Here is a 21781-nt window from a genome sequence, read left to right on the forward strand (position 1 = left end):
GTTCAGTCGTTCACACGGAGACGTATTAGGGCGGTTTATTAGGAGGTCCGTGGTTGATGAATTGTGTAAGGTGGTAAGTTGATGGCGAGATGAGAGGCGAGGTAGGTAGTAGGTAGGTACTTTTCGGTGAGGGTCGAGTGATTGTGAAGTGTCGTTGAGGTGGTAAGGTGAAGTCGAGTAAGGTTGAGCAACGATAGAAAGCAGGCTAACCGGCAATGCGAACGGGCATGCACTGCACAGGCGACGGCCACGCCTTCTCAAGACAGCGTCGTCCCTTGTCAACGATACCCCCAGCAGCATCCTTCTCCTCGGACAGAGCAGTCTGAGCAGGCTGCTGAGGCTGAGGAACAACCTCAAAGTGGACATGGATAGTCTGCTCCTCCTTGGGTGAGGTTTCCGTGTGAGTCTCAACCTCAATCTCAACCGGCGGCTCGGCGGGCGTCAAAGCAGGCGCGATGGACTCGAGCTTGCGCTGGATCTGCGCGGTTTTGTTCTGTGTGCTTTCTTCATCCTCAGACTCGGAGTCATCCTCGAACTCGAACGATGTGATCTTGGACGCGGTCTCCTGCTGCGCCCACTCTACAGACAGGATGTGCATGCGGAAGTGGTGGAGGCAGCGGCGGATGTCGGGGTCCGGGGCGGTGGCCTCGCGGGCGAGTTTTTGTTTGGAGAGGTTGGTGAGTTTGTAGGAGAGGGAGGTTCTATCGGCTAGAGGTGGGAAGCGCTTATTCATTTTGGTGGGTGTTGTTGTGGTGGTGGTGGTGGTGGTGGTGGTGGTGGTTGGGGAGAGGACGTTGACGGCCATGTGAGATGTAAGATGTTGGATACAGTAAATTAAGGCTCCTAGGGCTGTAGCTATGGCAGTAGGAAGCGATTGAGGTGATTTGGGTGGGAGAGGAGGCTATAGGCGCATGGGTGAGAGGAGGTGGTGGTGGGAGAGATTTTGGGGGAAAGGCAGAGAAACTGGCAGGGAGAGGGCAGGACAAGATTTAAACACGAGCGAGGGGGAGGAACCATCGTGAGATTCTGGCTGGAGTGTTGGTCATGGTCTGGCCCACGGCTTTTCCCAAAGCAGTGACCCGAAAGGCTTTGCAGTGCGCATCGCTGGGCCTAGGCATTTGTCGCCCCCGGCCAGCGGAGCCCGCCCATGCCCTGCTTTCTGCGTGCTACAGCGGTTACTCGTCCGATAGCTTTTCTCACGTTATTCGACATCAGATCGCATGATCTATCTATCTTCATAACATCAATCATTGCCACTGAGAACTGTGATGGCCTGGAGAGTCCGGACTCCAGAGAGTCTGGAGAGTCCGAGAGTGGTCTGGTCTGGTCGCTCTGGAGATGCAGGGTCGCGGGCCTAGCAAATTCTCAGAGTCAGTTGACCATTCCAGGTGGAGCGCTTAAGAGTCCAAGACCCATAGAACAAGTTCGATTTCTGGTCGTCTCCAACCAAGTACGTACGCGTCTGCCGTTTATCCATTTTCCCTCCGATCACCTCACCGGCCTGGTCACATTGCCTGTAGATTTTTATAGTCTATATGTTCCCCTGACTGAAGTCCCCAGCAACAAATTAATAATGCGTTTGCGCCCTGAGTTCATTCTCCCGAAACCCCTTTCCCCATGCTGAATTTTCACGCGGGCCCTAGCGCTAGAACAGGGCTAGAATGTCACGAGGAGAGCATTCCTCTCGCCTGATTGGCTGCTCTTTGCGGGGTAATTCCGCATTCGTCTAGCGCCAGTAAGCAAACCTGACTGGCATTTGTTCAGGATTTATGTCATTGTGTTATCACTCCCAACAGTGCCATTCATTCTGATCATTATTCAGCCTCTGATCAGTGCTGAAAATCAGTTCCATTTCTGCCTGATGTGCGGTTCCGCGTTGAGTGTATGTGAGTTTATTTGTTCGTTTCAGTCGCCGGGAGGCTTTCCTGTTGGTTCAGAGCTGTACTTCGCCCCGGTGATGGAGTCTGCCCTAACTCGGTTGTGGGCGAGGTTGAAGTCATAGATCATTGATCTGATCAAAACTGGTCAACGACTCAACATATTCTGTACTCTAACGGCTCTACAATTAATGATTGACATGACGTTACTCGAGATGCTATATTGTAGAGACATTGGGCAGATGCACTCGGTTGATGCCGTGATTTGCGCTGTGATGCCATTGTTGGCCTCTAGCTTGACATGCTGGGGCGATACATGAGGCGAATTCACGGACACACTCATATGATTGTCGGATCTGATATCATATTGTGTGATTCAGTCTTCTCTTCCGTTGTGCTCTGGCCATTATCATTGCCTGTTAGAGCTTTCGAATATGGTCGCTTTAACTCATGCTATAGTATCGTTGAGGTTTCGACCACCATTGTTCTCAATACAACGACCGAGTCAAGCATGAGACCATACAATAGAGTACGGAGTCACTGTCTCTGCCTTATTCCCCCGCGACCCAGTTTCCCCCGACCCCGTCCTCCTCCGTAGGTCCTCCGTGTCTTCCCCGGGCAAGCTGGCTCCATAATCATTCCATCGTCATACGGAGTAAATTGGAGGCCCACTCTCACATGCCCAATTGCCCCCAGATTGACTCATACTCTCACGATGAAGCAGCTCCAGAATATACACCCGGGGCCTCGTGATCTCCCGCTTGATTCATCTACCCGTAACCTACCTTGCGACGAAGACTAGCTAAGCTAGTACATGAAAGCTGTGGAAGACCTCGAACTTTTGGCCTAGCTTACCTTCTGACGCCGAGCAACTGCTTGCAGTGGACCTGCGTAACCGGCTACCTACATCGAACAGCTCTTTCGTAGCTTATATCTGCCTTCCAATAAGTCCATGCATATCTGAGCCTGTCTTTCCACATCTCAATCTCCTCCGTACTCTACCATGAACGATGAGCCTGATGTTTATCGATACGCCACTACCCTGATACCCGAGACAGGAAGCTTCGGACATGGATTTAATGTCTCCAATATGAGGTCAGCAGTGGCGCGAGGCGAATCGAAGCATTGACCATGGGCATGGAGTGATGCGGTAGCTCGGCTGTCTCGGGTACATGCAGCTGCAGGCCCGGGGCATGACAGAGGCAGGAGACTAGACGGCACGGAGAGGTCTGCTGAGACCTCTTCGTTCCCCGGTGCTTCTGGATCCTGAGTGGGCGGGCGGATGGATGCCCGGGTGGGTGGATGTCTTCGGTTATTGCTGTATGAGCATGGACATGGTCATCGGGTCTGTAGTTTCCGTCTGGAGCTTGCTTGCGTTTTGTCTGTTTGATTTTAGCCGTGTACGGAGTAGCAATCGGGAGGAATAAGCTCGGAGTCTTTGAGATTACCCTGTTGGTATGGAGGGTAAGGATGGGAGAGTGATTCGAAATCGGGAATATGCAATGGATGTGGTCTGGGAAGTAGAGGCAGCGACAGATATCTATAGAAGTATGAGTGTGTTGCTCAGGTATATGCTAAGAGGACTCTTGACAGAACCTTCGACGAGCATCAGTAGCTGAACGGCATGGCAAACGGACATGGTCTTGATATATCATGGGTGTTGATAGAGAGGAAGAGTAATTGCTTTTATTTACTTTAGAATTCTTCGAAGTCAGAGATATAGACTTGTAATATTTATCGAGAAATTGTCAAGCGCCCTCGCCTTTTTTCAACTCCACAGAGATGATTTTCTCGTTTGCTGTCTTCTCTCGACCCATCTCTAGCTCTTGATATACCAGGATAGATAAGTCACTCGACTGCTACCTAAACCATGGGTCTATATATAATCAAACTCTACCTACGCAAATATCTGCCCTGTCGACCATGTCCATAGCATGCAACACAAAAATTAAATATGGACATGGTCCTTACCCCATAGACCTGGCTAGTATGTACAGCAGCTACAAATATTCGGCCATGGTCTATCCCTATAGCATGAATACAGAGTATAGAGTATAGAGTATGACCGGATTCTGTATTTACAAGGATCCTATAAGCATTTGATAATCTATATATGCAGGCCAAAAGGGCTGGGGGATTTTTATCCCACCATGTTCCACCTACTGATTCCACAGATCTATCCGGTGAAGTCTCTGGTAGAACAGCTTCCACGTCCATAACATATCTAAATCAACGAAATTCCCTCTTATCGCTCGTTCCACTCTAATTGTACAGAGCATAGCCCTACAAAGTAGACCGCGCGGGGCATTCATGGAATAGCCCAGGACAAGGAGTTAGCGCAGCTATAATTTCTTCAGACGATGGACCATGGCCGCAGCGGAAAGCGATGTTAGGGCTAGGCTCCGGAGGATACTGATGGTGAATATGAGGGCAGCCTCTGTACCTAGCATGTGGTGCTAGGGCACCGTACTCTGAGTCTCTGAGTAGGGCCTAGTCCACAATCTATGGATATGCCTGCGTATATGCTCGCAGGACTGCAACTCTTCGCAGGTATAAGCGGTAGGGGTCTATCCAGGTCAGGATATGATGCCGCGGAGATAGACCCAGATAATCTACCTTGTGGGTGAAAGCATACCACTGCGTCTCGTCTTGTTTTCTTCCGATGTTGTTCATTGGGGATATATTTTCCAATGTAGATACAAGACGCTCTATTGGCTGATTGGGTCTGCGACTGCTCCGGACAATTTCTACGAATGATCGGGCTGTTGCTCTGCGTCAGGCCTATCAGGTAGACGAATCCAAATTCCAAGTCAATGATCCTGGATATAGCCATGACTACCTGCTGCAGGTTATTGTTATTCAGACCGGTGCAAAACAGAAGCAGATCCATGATTCGGATCGCGACAAGTACTCCGGTCATATCGCGTTGACCCTACCTGAAGCTGCCCATACGGGCTCCTTCCAGACAGTGCGTACATATCGAATGCGTGAAGAAGTCGAAGAACTCGTCATATCATCCAGCAGCCACAGTAGTAGAGATACCAACCTTGCAAGTTACACCTAGCACTAGGTAGCATTGTAGCGTTCCGATCTAGAACATGCTTGACGGTCATTGGTTGATCCCAGGCTCGTTGGTGCTATGCTCAGCTTACGTCGGACAAAGAATGCAATGCACGTCCTGCTGCGCATGCACCGCCCGCCCAGCTTTAGCCTTTAGCCTTTTGGACCCTGTCCCTGCTCCCGACCCCGCCCCCGTCCGTTTCGTCCTCTGATCGCCTGAGTGTGGTGTGACTCACACGGACGGAACCGTTGGTTTGTGTCGCCTTCCCGTCGCTGTCGCTGTTTGACAACGACAGCTCGCTCGCGCGATGAGTTACCTTCTGCAACGGGCCTGTCGATCTGTCCGGTTTGGACGCGGCGATAGGTGGTAAATAGTACTAGGCAGACAAGTGCCCGCATCCATGCCGTATCTTGCATAGCCCCCAAGGAACCCGTGGACTGGACTGCAGTGGGCCAGGGCAGGCAGCATAGATTAGGCAGGGCAGGGCCAAACGGGAGGGTGGACGCACGGTCCTGATCGACCCGGGTTTCCGCTCGGCCTGCGCAGATGACCACTGGGCAGCACGGTCATCTGCCATGTTGTCTTGGCCGGGCTAGCCGGAGTTGGTTATGAGGGGTTCTTTGTTTGGAGTGAAGTGGTTGACGGATGATGCGTTTGGTAGGCGGAATGAGGGGCTGCTATCGCATTTACAGCGACAGCGCGAAGGCAAAGTATCGCGATTTCAAATAGAAACAACATATCGTAAGATCATCGCGCCGAAAAATGGCATAGCGATGATTGACGGTCTATTCAAACCTAGAATCGATAGTTTTGCCGCTGGTATACTTCGGGCTCGGTAGAGTCTCACGCAAAGGAAGAACGCGAAGCTTATCGGGTCATACAGCTAACGATCATCCGCCCGATCAGAGCGCATCAAATCATATGAAGACATGGCCCAAATGAAGTCCAGGATAGCCTCGTCACTGGCCAGCTCGTGCTGAATGGCATGCCATGAAGCGCCTCGTCGTAATCTACAACATCAAGGCTAGCGCGCAGCAACTGCACGTCTAGAATCAGGTAATAGATCCTTGCATCTTTCGTGCATTAGCAAGATACCTCTCGCCACTAGATAGCCACTAGGAAGGCTGGGCTGGGCTTGCGACGAGATAACGGACAAGCTGCTGGGATCCGGACGGGCGCTTCGATTATATTGTCGTGACAAAGAATCCAAGATTCTCTTGCCTCAGCTTCTTCGACAAACGCTGATCTTTTCCTGCTTGGATTATCTCGTCCAACAACTCCGGAAAAAGAATGCAGAAGGTTGAGTGATCGGAGCTGATCATCGCTCGTGGTCAGCATGATCGTGGTCACTGGCGCTTAGCGTAGCGTAGACAATAGCCTGTAGCATCCTCGACTCGACTCGACCAGACTCGACATTACTGATATCACAGTCACAGCCAAAGTAGTCATTGAGAATGCTACTAGACAAGCCACAGCCGTCCGTCAATCCCTCGCGTTGGCCGCTTCTCCGAGATCTCCCCGTCCAGTGCTATCGGCAGGTCGCGTCGGCGACTCGACGAGGCTCTTCCTATCAGATCAGCTCAGCCTGATCATTTCTTTGGCTGCTCTTTCGTCCAAACTGGTTGATTGTTTTCTGCGACATCATTCGCCCTGTTTCTTAATTTTTCTCTCGCGGAAATCGCTGCCCGCGCCCTCGCTTGCTGAACGACGCCGCTATTGCCGGAGATGCAGGGTTCTTTTCGTCGAGTCTCGAGTCAGAGCTCCCTGCTCGCAGCTAGCCCGACTAGAAGAGGAAGAGGAACTCCGCGTAGTCACGGAGTAGACGAGGTACGGAGTAAATGACCAGGTTATGTCCAGGACGGGATCTGTGCAGCTTACAAATGGTGCATAAGCGCAGCCAATCACAGCATAAACAGACTTGTGCGACCGAGTCCCCTCAACAACGAATCCCAAGAATCCTTCAACTCTTTCATCAAATCTCCAGCGCCGTGGCCTCGCTTTGTCTGGTGCATCGAGCATCGACATCTCCAACCTTTGTCCCCACTCCTCCTCGTTCTCCGGACTTTGTCCCCCTCCTCCACCCACTAATCCTGCCTTTCTACGCGCATACTCCCAGGCCCCGACTAGAACTACCCAGCACTGTCTGTTGGTCACACCCACCCCCGTCGCCTGTACCCACTGATCGGTTCCGTCACGGCAGGCTGTGAATCATCTTCATCTCGCCTGGACCTTTTGTGGCTCTGCTCTTCTGCAGAAGCTATTGGTACCTTGGGACCCTGTCCCGACATTCAGTCCGGTCTCTTTGATCTCATTCAAATCGCAGCAGTCCCCAGCCTCGTGTGGCGGTGCATTTGCCTGTGCCTGTGGCTGGTGGCCCGTCGTCTGCCTTGATTAGTCACAATAACGTGATCTTCCCCTCTCCAAGTCCAGCCAGAGTTAATCCAGCGTCCCGTCCACCACCAGCCAGAGTCAAGAGCCCGTCCTCCTCTAATCTCTTAACCTATCCCGCGTCCTGGAAGCTCTGACACTGATTTGCTCCCATCGGTTTCCCCGCTGATCCGCCCTGCTGCCACCTTCCCAGTCTTACACCACCAACTGCATGCGAACCTGCGACACGTCTGCTCTGAGTTGTCCGAGGGCCACCTGCATCGTCGCTTCGTTGTCTCTTCCCTTCGCCTTGATCCAGTAATCATCACATCACCTCCATCTCGGCGTTTTGACTCCTCGCGCGTCTCTCTGACCCGCCCGCGGCCTCGCGACCGCTCTTCACCCTCCCCCCGTCCCTCCTTGGCCCGCCATGTATGGCACCTCCCATTCCGTTTCCGCTCCGATGAATGGGATCGGAGGCGATCTTGTTGATGGCTCGGGCACCATCAATCCTGCTGCTCTGAATAACACTAATGGTATGTCGCGTACTTGTATACTATCGTCACATTTGTTTTTTTGTTCCTGTCTCGTGTTTGTGTTGCGCGACGTACGTCGCGTCATCAACATTACTGGGGTCTACTATATTTCTTATTTCTTATCGTGTCCATCGCGACGACCCTCGAACTGACCCCTTCTAGTTTCAGTTGTTCTCCCAACACCGCCTTATGGAGCAGCAGATCCTAGTACAACCCCTCGCGGCATCAAGCGCGCCCGCACGCCGGAACAGCGCGGAATCTCTCGCGATGGGGACCAGGATGACGGTACGTGCGCCGGGTACTCTTGCGCTTGAAGTACAAGCCAGAGTACACCGAGCTGCTTCGTCTCCTTCGCTGTTGACTTGCCATTTTGCGTTCGCCGCACCTTCGCGACCACATGCTAACGCGCGATACTAGTAATAGACGAGCAAGGCCGTCGGAAACGTGGCCGACCGCCAAAGACCCCCCGTCCATCTACCAGTGACTCCTCAGTCAACCCCCAGTTGCAGACTCCTCAAATGCAGCCGCAACAATTGCATGGATCTCCCACCAACACCTCACCTCCGTTGGCCTCGCCTCCCGAGAAGACAACCCCGTCGAAAGCGCCCTTGGTCAAGGCTCTCCCGACCGTGAGGGACCACACTACCGATCAACTGAACGAGGCGCGCGACGAATATATCCCCAAAGAGTTCGACGACGCAGGCGAGAAAAAGGTGGACGCGAATGGCAACCTGCAGGGTGACCGCGAATACAGGTGTAGGACGTTCACCGTGCCACTGCGGGGAAAGAAATTGTTCATGCTGGCTACGGAGTGCGCGCGCGTCCTGTCATACAGGGATTCGTACCTGCTCTTCAACAAGAACCGATCGCTGCACAAGATTATCGCCACGCAAATTGAGAAAGACGATCTCATCCAGCAGGATATTCTTCCGTATTCCTACCGCTCACGTCAGATCGCCATCGTCTCGGCGCGTTCCATGTTTCGTCAGTTCGGCAGCCGAGTCATTGTGAACGGGCGGCGCGTGCGTGATGATTATTGGGAGAGCAAGGCTCGCAAGCAGGGATTTACCGAGGACGACCTGGCCGGTGAGAAACGCCCAGGCGGCGCCAAGGCCCGCGAGGCTGCGGCCGAAGCAGCAAATGCTGCCAACCTGCTGCCAACTCTGGCACATGGCGATGTGATCTACAGCAACGCTCTGGAAACCGTACCCAGCAATCTGTCGCTAGGATCGGGCGCTTCCATGTCGCAGCCGCTTCCGATGATTCATATGGCCACCACCTCAGATGACCCACGTCTGCGGGAGTACAACAGCATGCCTCGGCCCCGGCAAGAGCTGACCGGCCAGCCGTACCAGGACAAGTTGCAGCCTAGCACTGCCGCTGAGATTCTTAATCAGGCCACGCACACGGCAGACTTCAACAAGATCTTGACCAATCAGCGAAACTTCCGCCAGAAAGGACTCGATGAGTTTTACGCCAAGCAACGTGAAGCTCCCGTATCGGCGGCGCAGTCCCAGCCTGAACCCACCACATCTGTTGCTCACACTATGCAGTCGCCGCGGCTTTCAGCAGCCGGCGTTCTGAGCTCAACTCCGGCACAGCCGAGCATGATGCCGCAGGCTCCAATGATGCCCAGCCAAGCCGGGTTCCAGCCGCCAGCGATGCATCAGCAGCCTCCAGTGGCGCAGTCTCCGATTCGCGCTATGCCTCCGGTTCGTCCTGAGCTCATGCACCAACGGTCCAACCCGGCTCTGGCGCCGCAGGCTGGGCCATACGGATATCCTCCGCAGCAACAGCAGATGTGGGGCCAGCCACCCCCTCAACCTCAGGCTTCCCCTCTACCCTCCAATCCCCAGGGAATACCCCAGTATCCGACCCAAATGCAGCAGCCGGGGTCACAGCCGCAATCCCAACATCAACAATCGCCTTCTCCTCTCACCCACAACCTACCGCAGCAACATCCATCACAGTCTCCTCGTAACCAAGTTCGCCCAGGGGTGCCGCAGATGCCGCAGTCTTTTGCCATGCCTCACGCTCAGACACCTCAGCAGCAGCCCATGGCCTCGATGGGCTTCCCTGGTGGCGGTCCGTACCCTACGATGGCTCCACGAAGCATGTATCCGTCGCAGCACGGCCCAGCCGGCCAGCCCTTCATGCCGGGAACCCCTCAGCAACCGGGAATGGGCATGCAAATGAACCCAGCTATTCCAGGCTGGCCTGGTCAGCAGATGCAACCTGGTCACCCACAGCCTGGCTGGTCTACATACTGAACGAACTCCTTTTTCTTTGGTGTTCAGGAGTTGAATGTGGATTTGGCTTGACATGTATTCGGTTTTCCTCCGCCTGGAATTTACTTTGACGTCTGTTATACATTGCTTACCTCGCCTTGGCATGACAAGGGGATTTGAAGACTCTTAATTTGTGCATTTCATTGAATACCCCTTTTTATACCCGGTTCATTCCCACTGCTTTCTGGTTTCGGGAGCTAGGCTGTCTGCTTGATTGATTGAATTTATGATCTGTGCATTATAACGATAGAGGACCGGTCAGATAATTATGTCAGATAATCTATAGGGACGGCGTCCTCTGCTGTTTTCTGCTTGCCTTGCATCAGTCTCCCCTCTGCACTCACTGCCTTACGCTGCACCTGCACCTGCACTTGTATTCTCTTCTCTGCGGTCATGTCACGCCATGATTCATGCCTGTCTATGCCTTTGTCTCTACATGCACACAAATTGACTTACTCTATGAGTAGTAGATTACATAGTTCTATTCTTACTATTATCAGTCATGTTATAGAATCAGATCAAATCAAACATATCCGCCCAGCCCGGGTCCATCCGCCATCCTCACTCACCCCTCCCGTTTTCAAGCCACAAAGTAACCTAATACGGTGTCTCCGTCGACAAAGCCGGGAACCCCGTCGTCACCGGCGCCGCCGAGCTCTGACACACACAGCCCGATGCCGCGCTCGTCACCGGTGGCGCAGTGCAGTACGCACTCGGCGTAAACAACGCCGTCGTCGTCGTCGTCGGCTGCGGCTCACTGATCTCCTCGGCCCGGATCAGTACGGGGATCACGGCGCCCGTGCTCAGCTTGAAGGCCTGGTGCCCGATCACGCGGAGGATGGAGCTGATCTCGCCGCTGTGCGCCGTGATCGAGATGACCAGATCCGAAGCTTTTCCTCCTTGAGCTGGAGGTGCGGGCGAGTGCGAGGGAGACGGGCCGCCGCAGACACCAGCCGGCCTACCGGTAGACGACCTCTTCACATTAATCGAGAAAGAGCCATTGACCGTCTCAGGGAAGAAAACATCATCCAGCGCCGCGCGGGACCTCAAATCCTGCGTCTCACTTGTCTCACCCTTGATACCCTCCCAAAGCTCATCCTCCTCCGTGAATCCCTCCTCGATAATCCACTCCGGGAACAGACCCTGGATGTAGCTCTTGGTGCGTCGCTCATCGCACGTGTGCAGACTCACGCCCTCGCGGAAGCCCTCCTTCACCGTTGGAATAAACGGCGCAGCAAGGATACTTGAGAGAGGCTGCGTCGTGAACGTGAGATTCGCCGTCTTGAGCGCCCTCGTCATCGGGCTGCTGTAGTAGACATCCGGGAAATGGATCCGCTGCTCCTTGTACTGCGCAGCCCAGTAATCGCGCGCGACCTCGGCCTGCTCGATTCCGGCGGGCGTTAGGTCCGCGTCTTTCCAGGTTGCTGTGCCGTTGCCTGTTAGGAGGGACCAGTAGCACTAGGGGCAGAATTAGTTCCTCTTTGTCTGCTGCAGGCTCCCTTGCCGAACAAGGGTGTGATAAGGGAGATGGGTAAGTGAGGACTTACGTTCCATGCAGGCGTTCCGTAGTAATCCTCCGCGGCATTGTGCCAGCCTTCGCCGTGGCGGCCGAGGAAGAGGAGCTTGTACTGGACGTGCGCGGGGGCTTGCGCGTTTAGGTATTGGAGTTGAGCGTGGAAGCGTTGCCATTGGGTCAGATTTTTGGAGGGGTGCAGAGTGTCGGACTCGTAGGTGCGGTCCAGGAGGCCGAAGTTGTGGGATGTCTATTGTTATTAGTTTGGTTGCTTAGATGTGTACAATTGGGATGGAGGCAGGCAGGCTGGGGTAGATGCTTGATAGGCGGAAGTAGGGAGAAAGGGAACGTACGTAGTCGAAAGTAGAGGGGTCGGTGGAAGGGTCATCTTGGGCAAAGTAGCCCGTCACGGTTGTGTAGTTGATGAATTTGGCGCTTGCTGAGGCGCTGAGGGCCAGCGAGGTTGTGAAGGTTGAGAGCTTCATCTTGTTAGTTGATGTTGCTCCTTGACCTCTTTTCCAATTGAAGAAGAATTCGGGAGGGAGTCAACGTACTCGGTGCTTTATTTATAGGTAGACTTTTCCGTTGATTCCGGTTGACATTACGGTTGACGTTCTGTACCTGAGCTAGCGGTAGGCTTGGAGCGGTTCGACGTGAAGCCATACAGATGAGTGATGGTTCCCACGTGCAGCCAAGAGCGGGCTTAGTAGATTAAGCAGGACACTTAGCAGAGGCACCACGACTCATGTGGGTTAAAGTGGCAAAAGCTCCGAAATAGGACGTAGTCGTAGTAGTCAAGTAAGTCGTCTATTATGTATTAATATAACAAGGTAATAGGGTAATATACGTAAGTCTCCGAGTATGTATGTCCAGTCCAACCCAGCGCTTCCAAACATGCACAAATGAACCAACCAAGCCAAACCACAACACCAATGACCGATAACCAGACCAGCAGAATGCGCGAATCCAACCAAGTTCAATACAAGGATATATGGCAGAGCCTTTTATGTAAGAGTACAGTAATACAAATAATGTAAACGCCGAAATTCATCAGCCGAAATTCGTGGGGGTCCGGTGCTCGGCGAAGGTGTACGCCTTGGGCTTCTGGGATGGAAGCTGCTGGGCCACGAACCGGTGCGCTTCTTCTTGATCGGGGAATTCGTAGAGGTGGAATTCCGTCGCCTTGCTGGCGTCGATCGGGGTGTGCATACCAGCGTCGCAAAATGGAGAGCCTGAAGCTCGGCTACCCGGATGGCTTTGCTCGAGAGCCTGTTCGTATGAAATTGACGAGAGATCCATCTGCTGACATTGGTTCTGGAAAGAGATCTCCGGGGATGGCATGGATGTGGCTTCCCAGTTCCTTCCCTGGAGACTGCCATCGCAACCGTAGTCCGGGAAGGTGGTGTAGTGTGCTGGGGCGGACATGGGAGGCGGGACGCCGTGGTACGGGTATGAAGGCATCATCTCCATGCCTAGTGGTGTGGCCGGCGGCGACGCGATGTTGATCTGCATCGGCTGTGTTGTGGGGAAGAGGTGGCTGGCTGGCTGTGCGGACAGGCAGTAGCCATCGGTGGTAGGGGTGTTGGGAAGCAGATGGTGCAGATCCTCTGGAGTCAAGGGGGTGGGCGGAGCTAGTGAGTTGGTAGTGACGGGCTGGAGCATGGTTGACAGCTCCGTCTTCGCGGAGCTCAGCACACCGGCCTCAGAGAACGTCGACAGGTTCAGAGGAGAACGCTGCGCAGATGGCTTTCGCACACCCGCGTAACGCGAGCTAAGGTTTCCGGCAGATTTAGATTGCTTCACAGTGCCGTAGCTTTGCCCTCGCGTCGTTGGCGACATAGCTTGAGTGTGGAGCATTGAAGAGGACCTAGAAGTGCCAATGGCAGCAGGCCTCGGTCGGTTCCTGCGGGCAGCAAGATCAAGCTCCTTGCCGTTGTCCTTCCAGGTCGCAGCCCGGTCGGTCCGGTTGCCGAGCTGTGAGAGGCTGGGTGAGGTGGTGATACCAATTCCCTCAAATGAGTCGGCGAGCACATCTGATGAGCCCCGTCGCGCAATGGCCACATCTGCCTGCAGGGCATACTGCATTGAGTTGTACGAAGCACCCGCGTCGCTAGCTGAGCGGTAGTCAGAGAGTGTTTGCGAGTTGTCTAATCCGGGAACGGACAGATCCCCGTTTGTCGAGTTCACTGAGCTCCAGATAGCCGAGTCGGCGTCAGTCGGCAGCGATGTGGTTGGGGACACTGATCCAGATCCGTCCATTGAAGCGTTCTGAGCGTCCTGGTATTGAGCTGCAGCATTCATGGCTCTTTGCAGTGAGGCAAGACTGGCTGCACGAGCAGACTCGCTGCGGGTGGGCTGGTGCTTCGACCCGACAGAAGCTTCAGAGGATTGGTCTTGGTTGCTAGATGTGGGCTTTGACGCTTTAGGGGTGGAGACTTTGCTGTCATCCTGCTTTTGCTCATCACTGGCCTCCGCGAACGAAGTGTCCGAAGGCTCTGATTTTACCTTGACGGCCTCTTCAGCCTCCGCTTTTGCCTTTTGCATGCGCTCGTATTCCTCTTGTCTTCTTTGCTGCTTCGCTTTGGCTCGTCGGTTTTGGAACCAGTTCTACAACAGTCAGTCAACTAGTCATTCAACCAGGTATATATCACGTACTGCGACTCGAGGAAGACTGAGGTGTGTTTGCTGGGCTAATTGGCGCTTGACGTTGCTGCTGGGCTTGGGGTGTGCCTGGAACTGAGCCTCCAATGTCTCCACCTGCTCCTTGGTCAACCTCGGCCGCGAGAGGTTCTCGGCATATTCTTCGTAATCAATCAGAGGCTGGTGGTAGTAGTCGACCATATCGAAGGGGGGCTGGGCGTAGAGGTAGCCGTCCATTGGGTGATGCATCATGGTAGGGTGAACCATGGTCGGGTCATAGGTAAGGTGCTGTTCCATTGGCACGCCGGGGTGGCCAGTGAACTGGTATGGGTGGTGAATGTAGTTCATGATCGCAGTGTTGAGCCAAGAGGCTCGAAGGAAAGATTGTTCGTCCGGTGCAGACAGTAATCGGAGGGGCAATTGTCGAGTGTCTGGAGCTGGATCGCGCGAGACGGTTGAGGAGTGGTGTAGAGAGTGGCAGTGGATCGAGATAATAAGAGAATGACTGGGGCTGAAGTTGATATGTATACTTGCAGCAGATGGGATCCAAGATTTAAAACGTCAAAAAGGTCCAGAGGCCAGACATAAAGTCCGACGACTAGTACGGGTAAGGAGTGACTGCTGTGGGATGCGATGCAGGACTGCAGAGGAGCAGAAATAGAAAAAGAAAAAATAAGGAATGGATATTAAAATCAAAATGGCAAAATTAATAAATTAATAAAAAAAAAATGAGAACAAAAGAGGGAAAGGAGTGTGGTGTGGATGAGATAGAAGGAGAGAAGAGAGAGAGAGAGAGAGAGAGAGAGATGGAGGAGAGAAGAAGAGAATCATTCAGACCAGACTGCGGAAAAAGTGCCATTGGATGATCGTCGCCCGGAACTGTACTGAGAGGATCGGTGCGCCGGTATCTGTCTTACAGTACGCCTCTGCTTACAGGCTGCTGCACAGTTCAGGCATGCTAGAGGCTAGAGCTACTCTACTGGGCACGTAAGAACAATACAATGGCAATGGAAACATGGCGAGTCGCGATGATGCTCTGTCTGAGCGTCAGTCCAGGGGCCAATTCGATACCCGACCCGGCATCTTGGCCCTACTCCCCAGTCTCCAGTGGCGGTGACCGTACGACGCTCTGTTCTTCTTATTTAGGTTTTGCCCTTTTTATTGTTTCTTTTTCTTGTTTTGGAGATCGGCGGCTTTCTTTTTCTGTTATCATCGGATTCATCTGAGTGGTGCTGAGTGCTGACCCGCAGGGTTCGTGTGGTTCGTTTTCGAATTTGAACCCTTCCCTTGCGGCATGCCTTATGCCGACCGTCGGCTGACGAGAACGGTACGGAGTACGGAGGGGAGGCTAGGCCTGTCAACGTCAGAAGCGTGGGAAGAGAGCATGATCAATAAAGGGAGCCAGGGGCTTTCTGCGACTGTTCTCGAAGCCTGAGACCTGATTTTGTGGCAAAATAATCCTCTCCTCGGAGTTTCAAGAGGGTGGGCGATTGACGGGAAACTGGAATTGTGACGAGTTGGAGATGTTTTCATCGAGCTTCATCAGTTCCTGCATTAGCGTCGTCTCGCGGGGACCAGTTATCGCTCGCCCGCGGGCAATTGGGGGTGCGATGTACTCCAGCATAGCGTATCTTGATACTCCAAACAGTTAGCAACTTGGTAGTCGGCGGCACTCAGGCCTAAGCGCGCACGACGTGGCGATGCAGAGTACAGACCTTGTCCTAAACTGATTTACACGATTCGACATCTGGGGTGGATCGGGCTGCGCAGACCCAGGATCTTGGGAGTTGGAGAAGCCCGGTGGGTTTAGACGAGGTCCGCGGTCACGGGATAGCTACACATTGTCTGGATCCGGTTAGCGCGACGGGCCGGTGCCAAGACGGTCTTCAGGTGACCCAAAATCCGTTGCCATCCCAAATCTGATCCACGGCTTGGTGTTTGTCTGTACTCCAGCTCCAGGGAGCTCGGACAAATTCTCCTCGGTTTACACGGCGTCTGCTGCGAAACAATCCTCACGGGAGCTCCAGAACGGTGGGTTCTTTATTTACGATGAACTCCTTTGACGGTGCTTGGTTTCAGAAGCCAATAGTCGGTCTTCAGTGCTTCAGCATGGGCGGGGGTTCCGAGGCTTCAGCCTCCGTACCGTAGTTGCTCGGGCCAAAGGAGACGTCTCGCTTCCAAATCTTGAGCCCTTTTACTTGATCCAGAAACTCGAGGGTCGTATCTTCCGCAGGATGCGGATGGCACGCCCTGTCTCTCCAGACTCGATCAGGTCACTTTTGCCCTACCGAACGCGTGGAAATCCAGGCTACATCCGCGTCAGTAGACCGGACCCCCAGAGCACGGATCGCCGCCAGCCATGCCTGTCATTCAACATCTTTTTCATGCGATGGCCCTGGGTTCCAGGATCTGCCAATCATCCAACGGCCTGAAGTTGGGGCATGACAAAAACACGAAATGGCAGATCCTTCTGGCGTTTCTGGCATTCTGCCCTGCAAAAGCGTGGCTGCACAAGCCAAGCCCCACTAAATTCAATAGTCGACAGATCCTGTCGATCATGGCCGGGCATCTATTTCGCCTTTTGCGAATGAAGCGCCCGCGCAAGCCGGTCTCGCTGCTGCTGTATCTCAGGAAAATCTCGGGGAGAACGATTGCTGAGTGACTTCCAAATGTCAAATCGCGATTCGTCCGATTTTGAGCTCTGACCTGACCGGCAGGGTGTTCTGTAGATGTGACTGTCAGCTTGTTCAAGCTCGGCGCTAAAGCTGACACTGCGCGGAGCGCCCGCACCAGTCCACAGGTTACGCAACAGCTGTCCAAGAACCGCTCACCATGCAGCGTAAGAGGCCCTCAAGACTCCCCGAGATGCTAGGGGCTCTTTGGCTCCTCGGGACTATCATATGCTGTCCCTGCGGGTCTCTATGGCAAAGACTCGACTCTAGAGCGGTTTATGCATGCATATTTTCTATATTCATGCTTCTCTAGTTCCTCGTTCTGACCGTTCATCTGCCGCAAGACCGGTTGATATTCCAACGCTCATCTCAAACAACCGGAAGAACTTAACCGGCATCTCGGGGATTTGAGCCGTGCCACAGTGCCACAGTGCCAGGGAAACTCGAACGTCATTATTTTCATCGAAATGCCGGTCCAGGTTTGACCTAATAGACGATCATGGGCCGCCAATCACTTTGCGCGAAACATGGATCGCCCTGCCACTGGTCTCCACGATCACAAAGTACCGAGGCCCCTATACTCCTTCGGAGTAAGTCGGTGCTCGTTTCAATGCACCAGGTAAGTAAAAGGAGCACATCCAAACACGCCGTGGTTCACGTGCATAGCTTGAGCCAGCGAGAACAAGTTCTCAAGGGCTGTCACTGAAATTCGAGTGGTTACGAGCCAATGACGGAGCATACAGTGCTCCGACAGAAACCTTCTTTTTGTCTCGAAGCCAATCAGTATTTGAATCACCATCAGTCACAGTGAGGATGTGCTTCGACATGCAGACAACAAAGCAGAATAATACAAGCTCTACACTAGATCCACGGTTGACCCCTGGGATGATCCCGGCGCCCGCGAATACAGCGCACGCTCCCCCGGGGGAGGCGGATTGGCTTGGCGTACGAACCTACGAGGGGCCCGTTATCGCCGGCTGAAAGCCTGAAACAAAAAAAGAAGCTCGATGTTGGATTTCGGGCGGACGATATTTCCCCGACGATTGTCGATCGATGCAATCAGCAAAGCTTCGAAGGGATACGGAGTACCTTCGGAGCAGGCAACCCCTCAGGTTCCCCTGGAGGATTGAGTCCGAGCTTTAAGACCTAACCCAGGAAGTACCGGTGTCTATGGCCGGGGACACGCTCCCAAGTCCCTTTTAACAATTTGGCATAAGGTTACGCCTTGGCAGCGGAGTGATCTGCTGCTAGCTGTAAATCCTCTCAATGAGGTCCTTCTCGATCCTCCCACACCCCTGGGTCTGATCATCGTCAATCACTCCCTGGGATCCTTTACGGGTGCAAATCATATGATACAACCGTATTTTCGGTGAATCTTCAAGATACCGGAAGACTTTTGTGGTTAGTCAACCTTTCGTGATGTCAAGTTGTCAACGGGACTTTTTTTGATGTAGAATAGTAGGTGCCGGACCTCAAGTCACCATGGCCTACACGATACAGTCACTCCTGTAGGCTTGGTTCCGAGTACACCTCCGATAACATCATACCGGTATTCCGTAATCTTACTGCCTAGCTCTGAGACGACGAGATCAGCGCAGTTCCAGCTACGCCACAAAGGTGGTTCACGAAAGTGCGCTATGATGTCGCCACTGATTCACCAGGTATAGGAGTATGTGGCGGTGCCTTTCTCGCCCTCAAACACCGGTTCAATGTTGGAGTTTTGGCGGGTTGTTCTGCAGGGTCATGATAGCTCCAAGCCTTCTCGGAGAGCTATCGTCTGGTTTTGAACTAGGAAGGACCCTTCGGGATTTGTCAGTCGTGCCAATAGGGCGATAGTACTGATTCGAAGACGGAGAATTATAGGTGGCCACTCAAGGGCGAGACCTGAGGGGCGTTGTTTCGACTTCTGGGCTTTTCTTTTGCGGGCCCTGAAGGCCGCTGGATGACTGGATCACTTTTGCACTGTGCGACAACGCTGACCGCGGCTATTTTTGCTGCGAGTTTCCTTGCTATCTTGCGTCGAGCACGGACAATCGAGCTCTGATTACTCGCGACGACACACTGCAGTCATTCATGTTACTTCGCCTCTGCATATTGAAGCCTGGACTCAAGAGAAGCTGCTATCCAGGCCGAATTCTTGTACAGCTGCAACTGTGTATGCATTGCAAAATGCGTCAGCAGGACGGAGTATGTGCATAAAATTATGTGCAAACTGCAGAAGTCATAAAGGGCTATAGCAAATGCCGCATGAGGCAGGGGATTTCATTGAAATCTCGAGGGAGTCAAAGTTCCTTTCTTCGCCTCCTTCTTCTCGGTATCCTCACTTTCAGTCCCCTTGGGAACTTGCTCGCACAGTACTCAAGGGATTCCATCGCCCAGACATATGGCGAACCAGAATCGCGGGGTAATCCAGTCCAGATCACTACTCTCAACCCGAAACACCATCGAGAAACAGAAAGAAACGGAGCAGTGACCCCCACTTGAACGATTACTTATGCCGCAGCATCCCTTGCAGATGGCGCTGAATAAGTCGTTACATGCATGACGGTGCCATCAGGCGATCTAGCCTCGTTTCTGACTCGACGCGGCAACAAAAAATCTGATACATCAAACTTCCAGAACCTGATCAACACCCTTGTCAATGAGGAGATTGCCTTTGGCGTTCAGAACGCTCATGTGGGGAACAACCCCGGCTAAGCACAGCTGGTCGTACGAATGCATTCCATTTCCCGGCAGCTTCCAAATGGACATCCAGCAACCGGGGTCTGTGCCCTCGATTTGCTTTTTCCGTGGTTTATCGGCAGCCTCCGATGCAAGAAACTGGAGCCGTGGATAGACGGTAGCTCAAGCAACATGAGTGCTTCGCTGCGTGCCGTTGACCTGGCCGCTTTGCTCCGGCTTTTGCAGTCCAGCCTCTCGATATTCTGCCCTCAAGCCTAGGTTGTCGGTGAGTGCTCAGCTTCCGCGCGTGCCTTCTGAAAAGTCTGTTTGATTCTGATATATTGGAGATTTAGGTTTGGGTCTATAGGTCCCTTTGGGACGTATCAGAAAAGGGACAGGCAACGCCGCAACGGTGATGCTTACCCGCAACGCTTAGTATCGGTGTGCCGACTTTACTCCCAGCGGCACCACATCATATGTCTCGAAGATTTGCTCTCAGCAAACATTCCACCGCTGCTGTGGATTGGCTATGGAGTGTTGAGAACCAGAGCTCAGCTATGTACTTGCGAACTGCTGGCTTACTGTCTTCTCTCCATTGGGTCCACGTAGCCTCGTTTGTCGGACCCCTGTATTGTTGAAAGGGATTTGAGTATACTCGGCAGCTCCTTGACGGCTTCTCGCTTGCGAGTCTGCTTCTTCATGGAGAGGAAGGGGCGGAGAGGGCCGTTGAGCCTTACAGATGCAAGGCTAAGTCCCAACGTATGTAGGTATCCATTTTATTGCACACGTCACATCCCGCAGAAAACCTTAACTCTGGAGTCTATGTATGTACAATAGCGCTGTCTATCGGTCTAGCGTCTACCTCATGAATCGTGCGTATCTGCAGAAACAGGCAGCAAAATCTCACCGACACAACGGCCGCGAGACTTGCAGCTTACCGGACTAGTCTCGGGGCAACCCGAGCATTCCTTTACTGGAAGGCATTCCGAACCTCAAGCTGAAGCCGCCCGTCAACAACACCCTTCACACTAATACTCCTCAAATCCTCTACAATCACGTCCGCTCCAGCCGCCTGGAGCTGCTCCAATGTGTGGGTAGTGGTCAAAGCGATGACGGTGAGCCCAGCCGCCTTACCAGCCTTGATACCTGACGGCGCGTCCTCCAGCACCACTATCGAAGAAGAGTGCTCCAGACCCAACTTCTTCCGTCCGAGCAGGTAGCACCGAGGATCGGGCTTCCCTTGCTCCACATCCTCCGCAACAACGAGGACTTTGGGATGTGTGAGACCAAGAACACCGAGCCAACCGTCGATGAGTGCGCGTGTGCCCGATGTCACGACGCCCCAGGTGGCGCCGCTCTCTTCCAGAGCAGCGAGGATAGACCGCGCGCCGGGGATCTCGACGGCATCCGAGCCGTACTCCTTCGGGATAACTCCTTCAATAAAGCTGACATCTTTTGGCAGAAGGACTGATCAGATTCGTGCCCTTTATGAATTCCTTGCGCAGGGCTGAACTTACACTCCCAGTTGGCTTTCGAGGGGTCGTACAGCTTCAATGTATCGATGCTTCGACGGCCGTGAGAGGTCTCGAGGATCGTCTTGGGATCGACACCGAGCTCAGCGCCGATTCTGGGTGGTGTTAGCCTCTAGTTTAATCCCATCGGTGGCTCCGCTGTGACTAACTTGTGCCAGTGCTTTACGATCGCTGGGAAGTGAAATCAGCAATGTACGAATTAATCACAATGCAGGGCGGGAAACGGCAAGCGTCGCCCATGATACGTAAGGACTGTACCTGGGGATAGTCACTTACCATCCGTCGAATCGACAATGGTGCCATCGAAGTCGGAAAGTAGGCCATCGAAGGTGATTACTTGAGGAGGGGCAGAGAATGAGCCGGTGACCGTCATGATATCGTATAACAACGAATGAGCAGGATAAAAAGCAGGGCTATGTGGTATAATGAGTAGTTCTAAAAGAAAGATAGACAAGAAATAAACAAATTCGAACCAAAATGTTAGGGTGAATCTTATACACTTCTCCCCTCATTCTAGGTGGGCAATGCGGGCGCCTCGGAGATCGGCGAAACCGGGGTTCCGGTTATCTTAGCGCGGGAAATCTTCAAAAAATTAACATTTCCAGACCGAGTTTTGGCGGAAGTCCGAGTCCAA

At 53.2% G+C, this 21781-nt stretch overlaps 5 protein-coding genes across 5 annotated transcripts; 1 reads left to right on the forward strand and 4 right to left on the reverse strand.

Moving 5' to 3' along the window:
* Window positions 1–205: 205 nt before the first annotated feature.
* DSM5745_06411 (uncharacterized protein) lies at window positions 206–805 on the reverse strand (the record flags this gene model as incomplete). The annotated part of the gene is made up of 1 exon (XM_026748427.1): window positions 206–805. One exon carries the CDS (start codon window positions 803–805, stop codon window positions 206–208), a length of 600 nt encoding a protein of 199 aa, XP_026602731.1.
* A 6963-nt stretch (window positions 806–7768) lies between these two features.
* DSM5745_06412 (putative nuclear localization protein) lies at window positions 7769–10111 on the forward strand (the record flags this gene model as incomplete). The annotated part of the gene is made up of 3 exons (XM_026748428.1): window positions 7769–7841; window positions 8004–8126; window positions 8259–10111. 3 exons carry the CDS (start codon window positions 7769–7771, stop codon window positions 10109–10111), a joined length of 2049 nt encoding a protein of 682 aa, XP_026602732.1.
* A 615-nt stretch (window positions 10112–10726) lies between these two features.
* Window positions 10727–12127, reverse strand: DSM5745_06413 (histidine phosphatase family protein; the record flags this gene model as incomplete). Its single annotated transcript, XM_026748429.1, has 3 exons — window positions 10727–11587; window positions 11677–11892; window positions 11996–12127. 3 exons carry the CDS (start codon window positions 12125–12127, stop codon window positions 10727–10729), a joined length of 1209 nt encoding a protein of 402 aa, XP_026602733.1.
* A 565-nt stretch (window positions 12128–12692) lies between these two features.
* On the reverse strand, window positions 12693–14630 carry DSM5745_06414 (uncharacterized protein; the record flags this gene model as incomplete). Its single annotated transcript, XM_026748430.1, has 2 exons — window positions 12693–14249; window positions 14298–14630. The coding sequence occupies 2 exons, from the start codon at window positions 14628–14630 to the stop codon at window positions 12693–12695; spliced, it is 1890 nt and encodes a 629-aa protein (XP_026602734.1).
* Window positions 14631–20585: 5955 nt separating this feature from the next.
* DSM5745_06415 (HAD family hydrolase) lies at window positions 20586–21520 on the reverse strand (the record flags this gene model as incomplete). The annotated part of the gene is made up of 4 exons (XM_026748431.1): window positions 20586–21082; window positions 21133–21242; window positions 21297–21318; window positions 21424–21520. 4 exons carry the CDS (start codon window positions 21518–21520, stop codon window positions 20586–20588), a joined length of 726 nt encoding a protein of 241 aa, XP_026602735.1.
* Between the last annotated feature and the right edge of the window lie 261 nt (window positions 21521–21781).

The sequence above is a fragment of the Aspergillus mulundensis genome (assembly GCF_003369625.1).
Source record: "Aspergillus mulundensis strain DSM 5745 chromosome Unknown scaffold_6, whole genome shotgun sequence".
Taxonomy (NCBI): domain Eukaryota; kingdom Fungi; phylum Ascomycota; class Eurotiomycetes; order Eurotiales; family Aspergillaceae; genus Aspergillus; species Aspergillus mulundensis.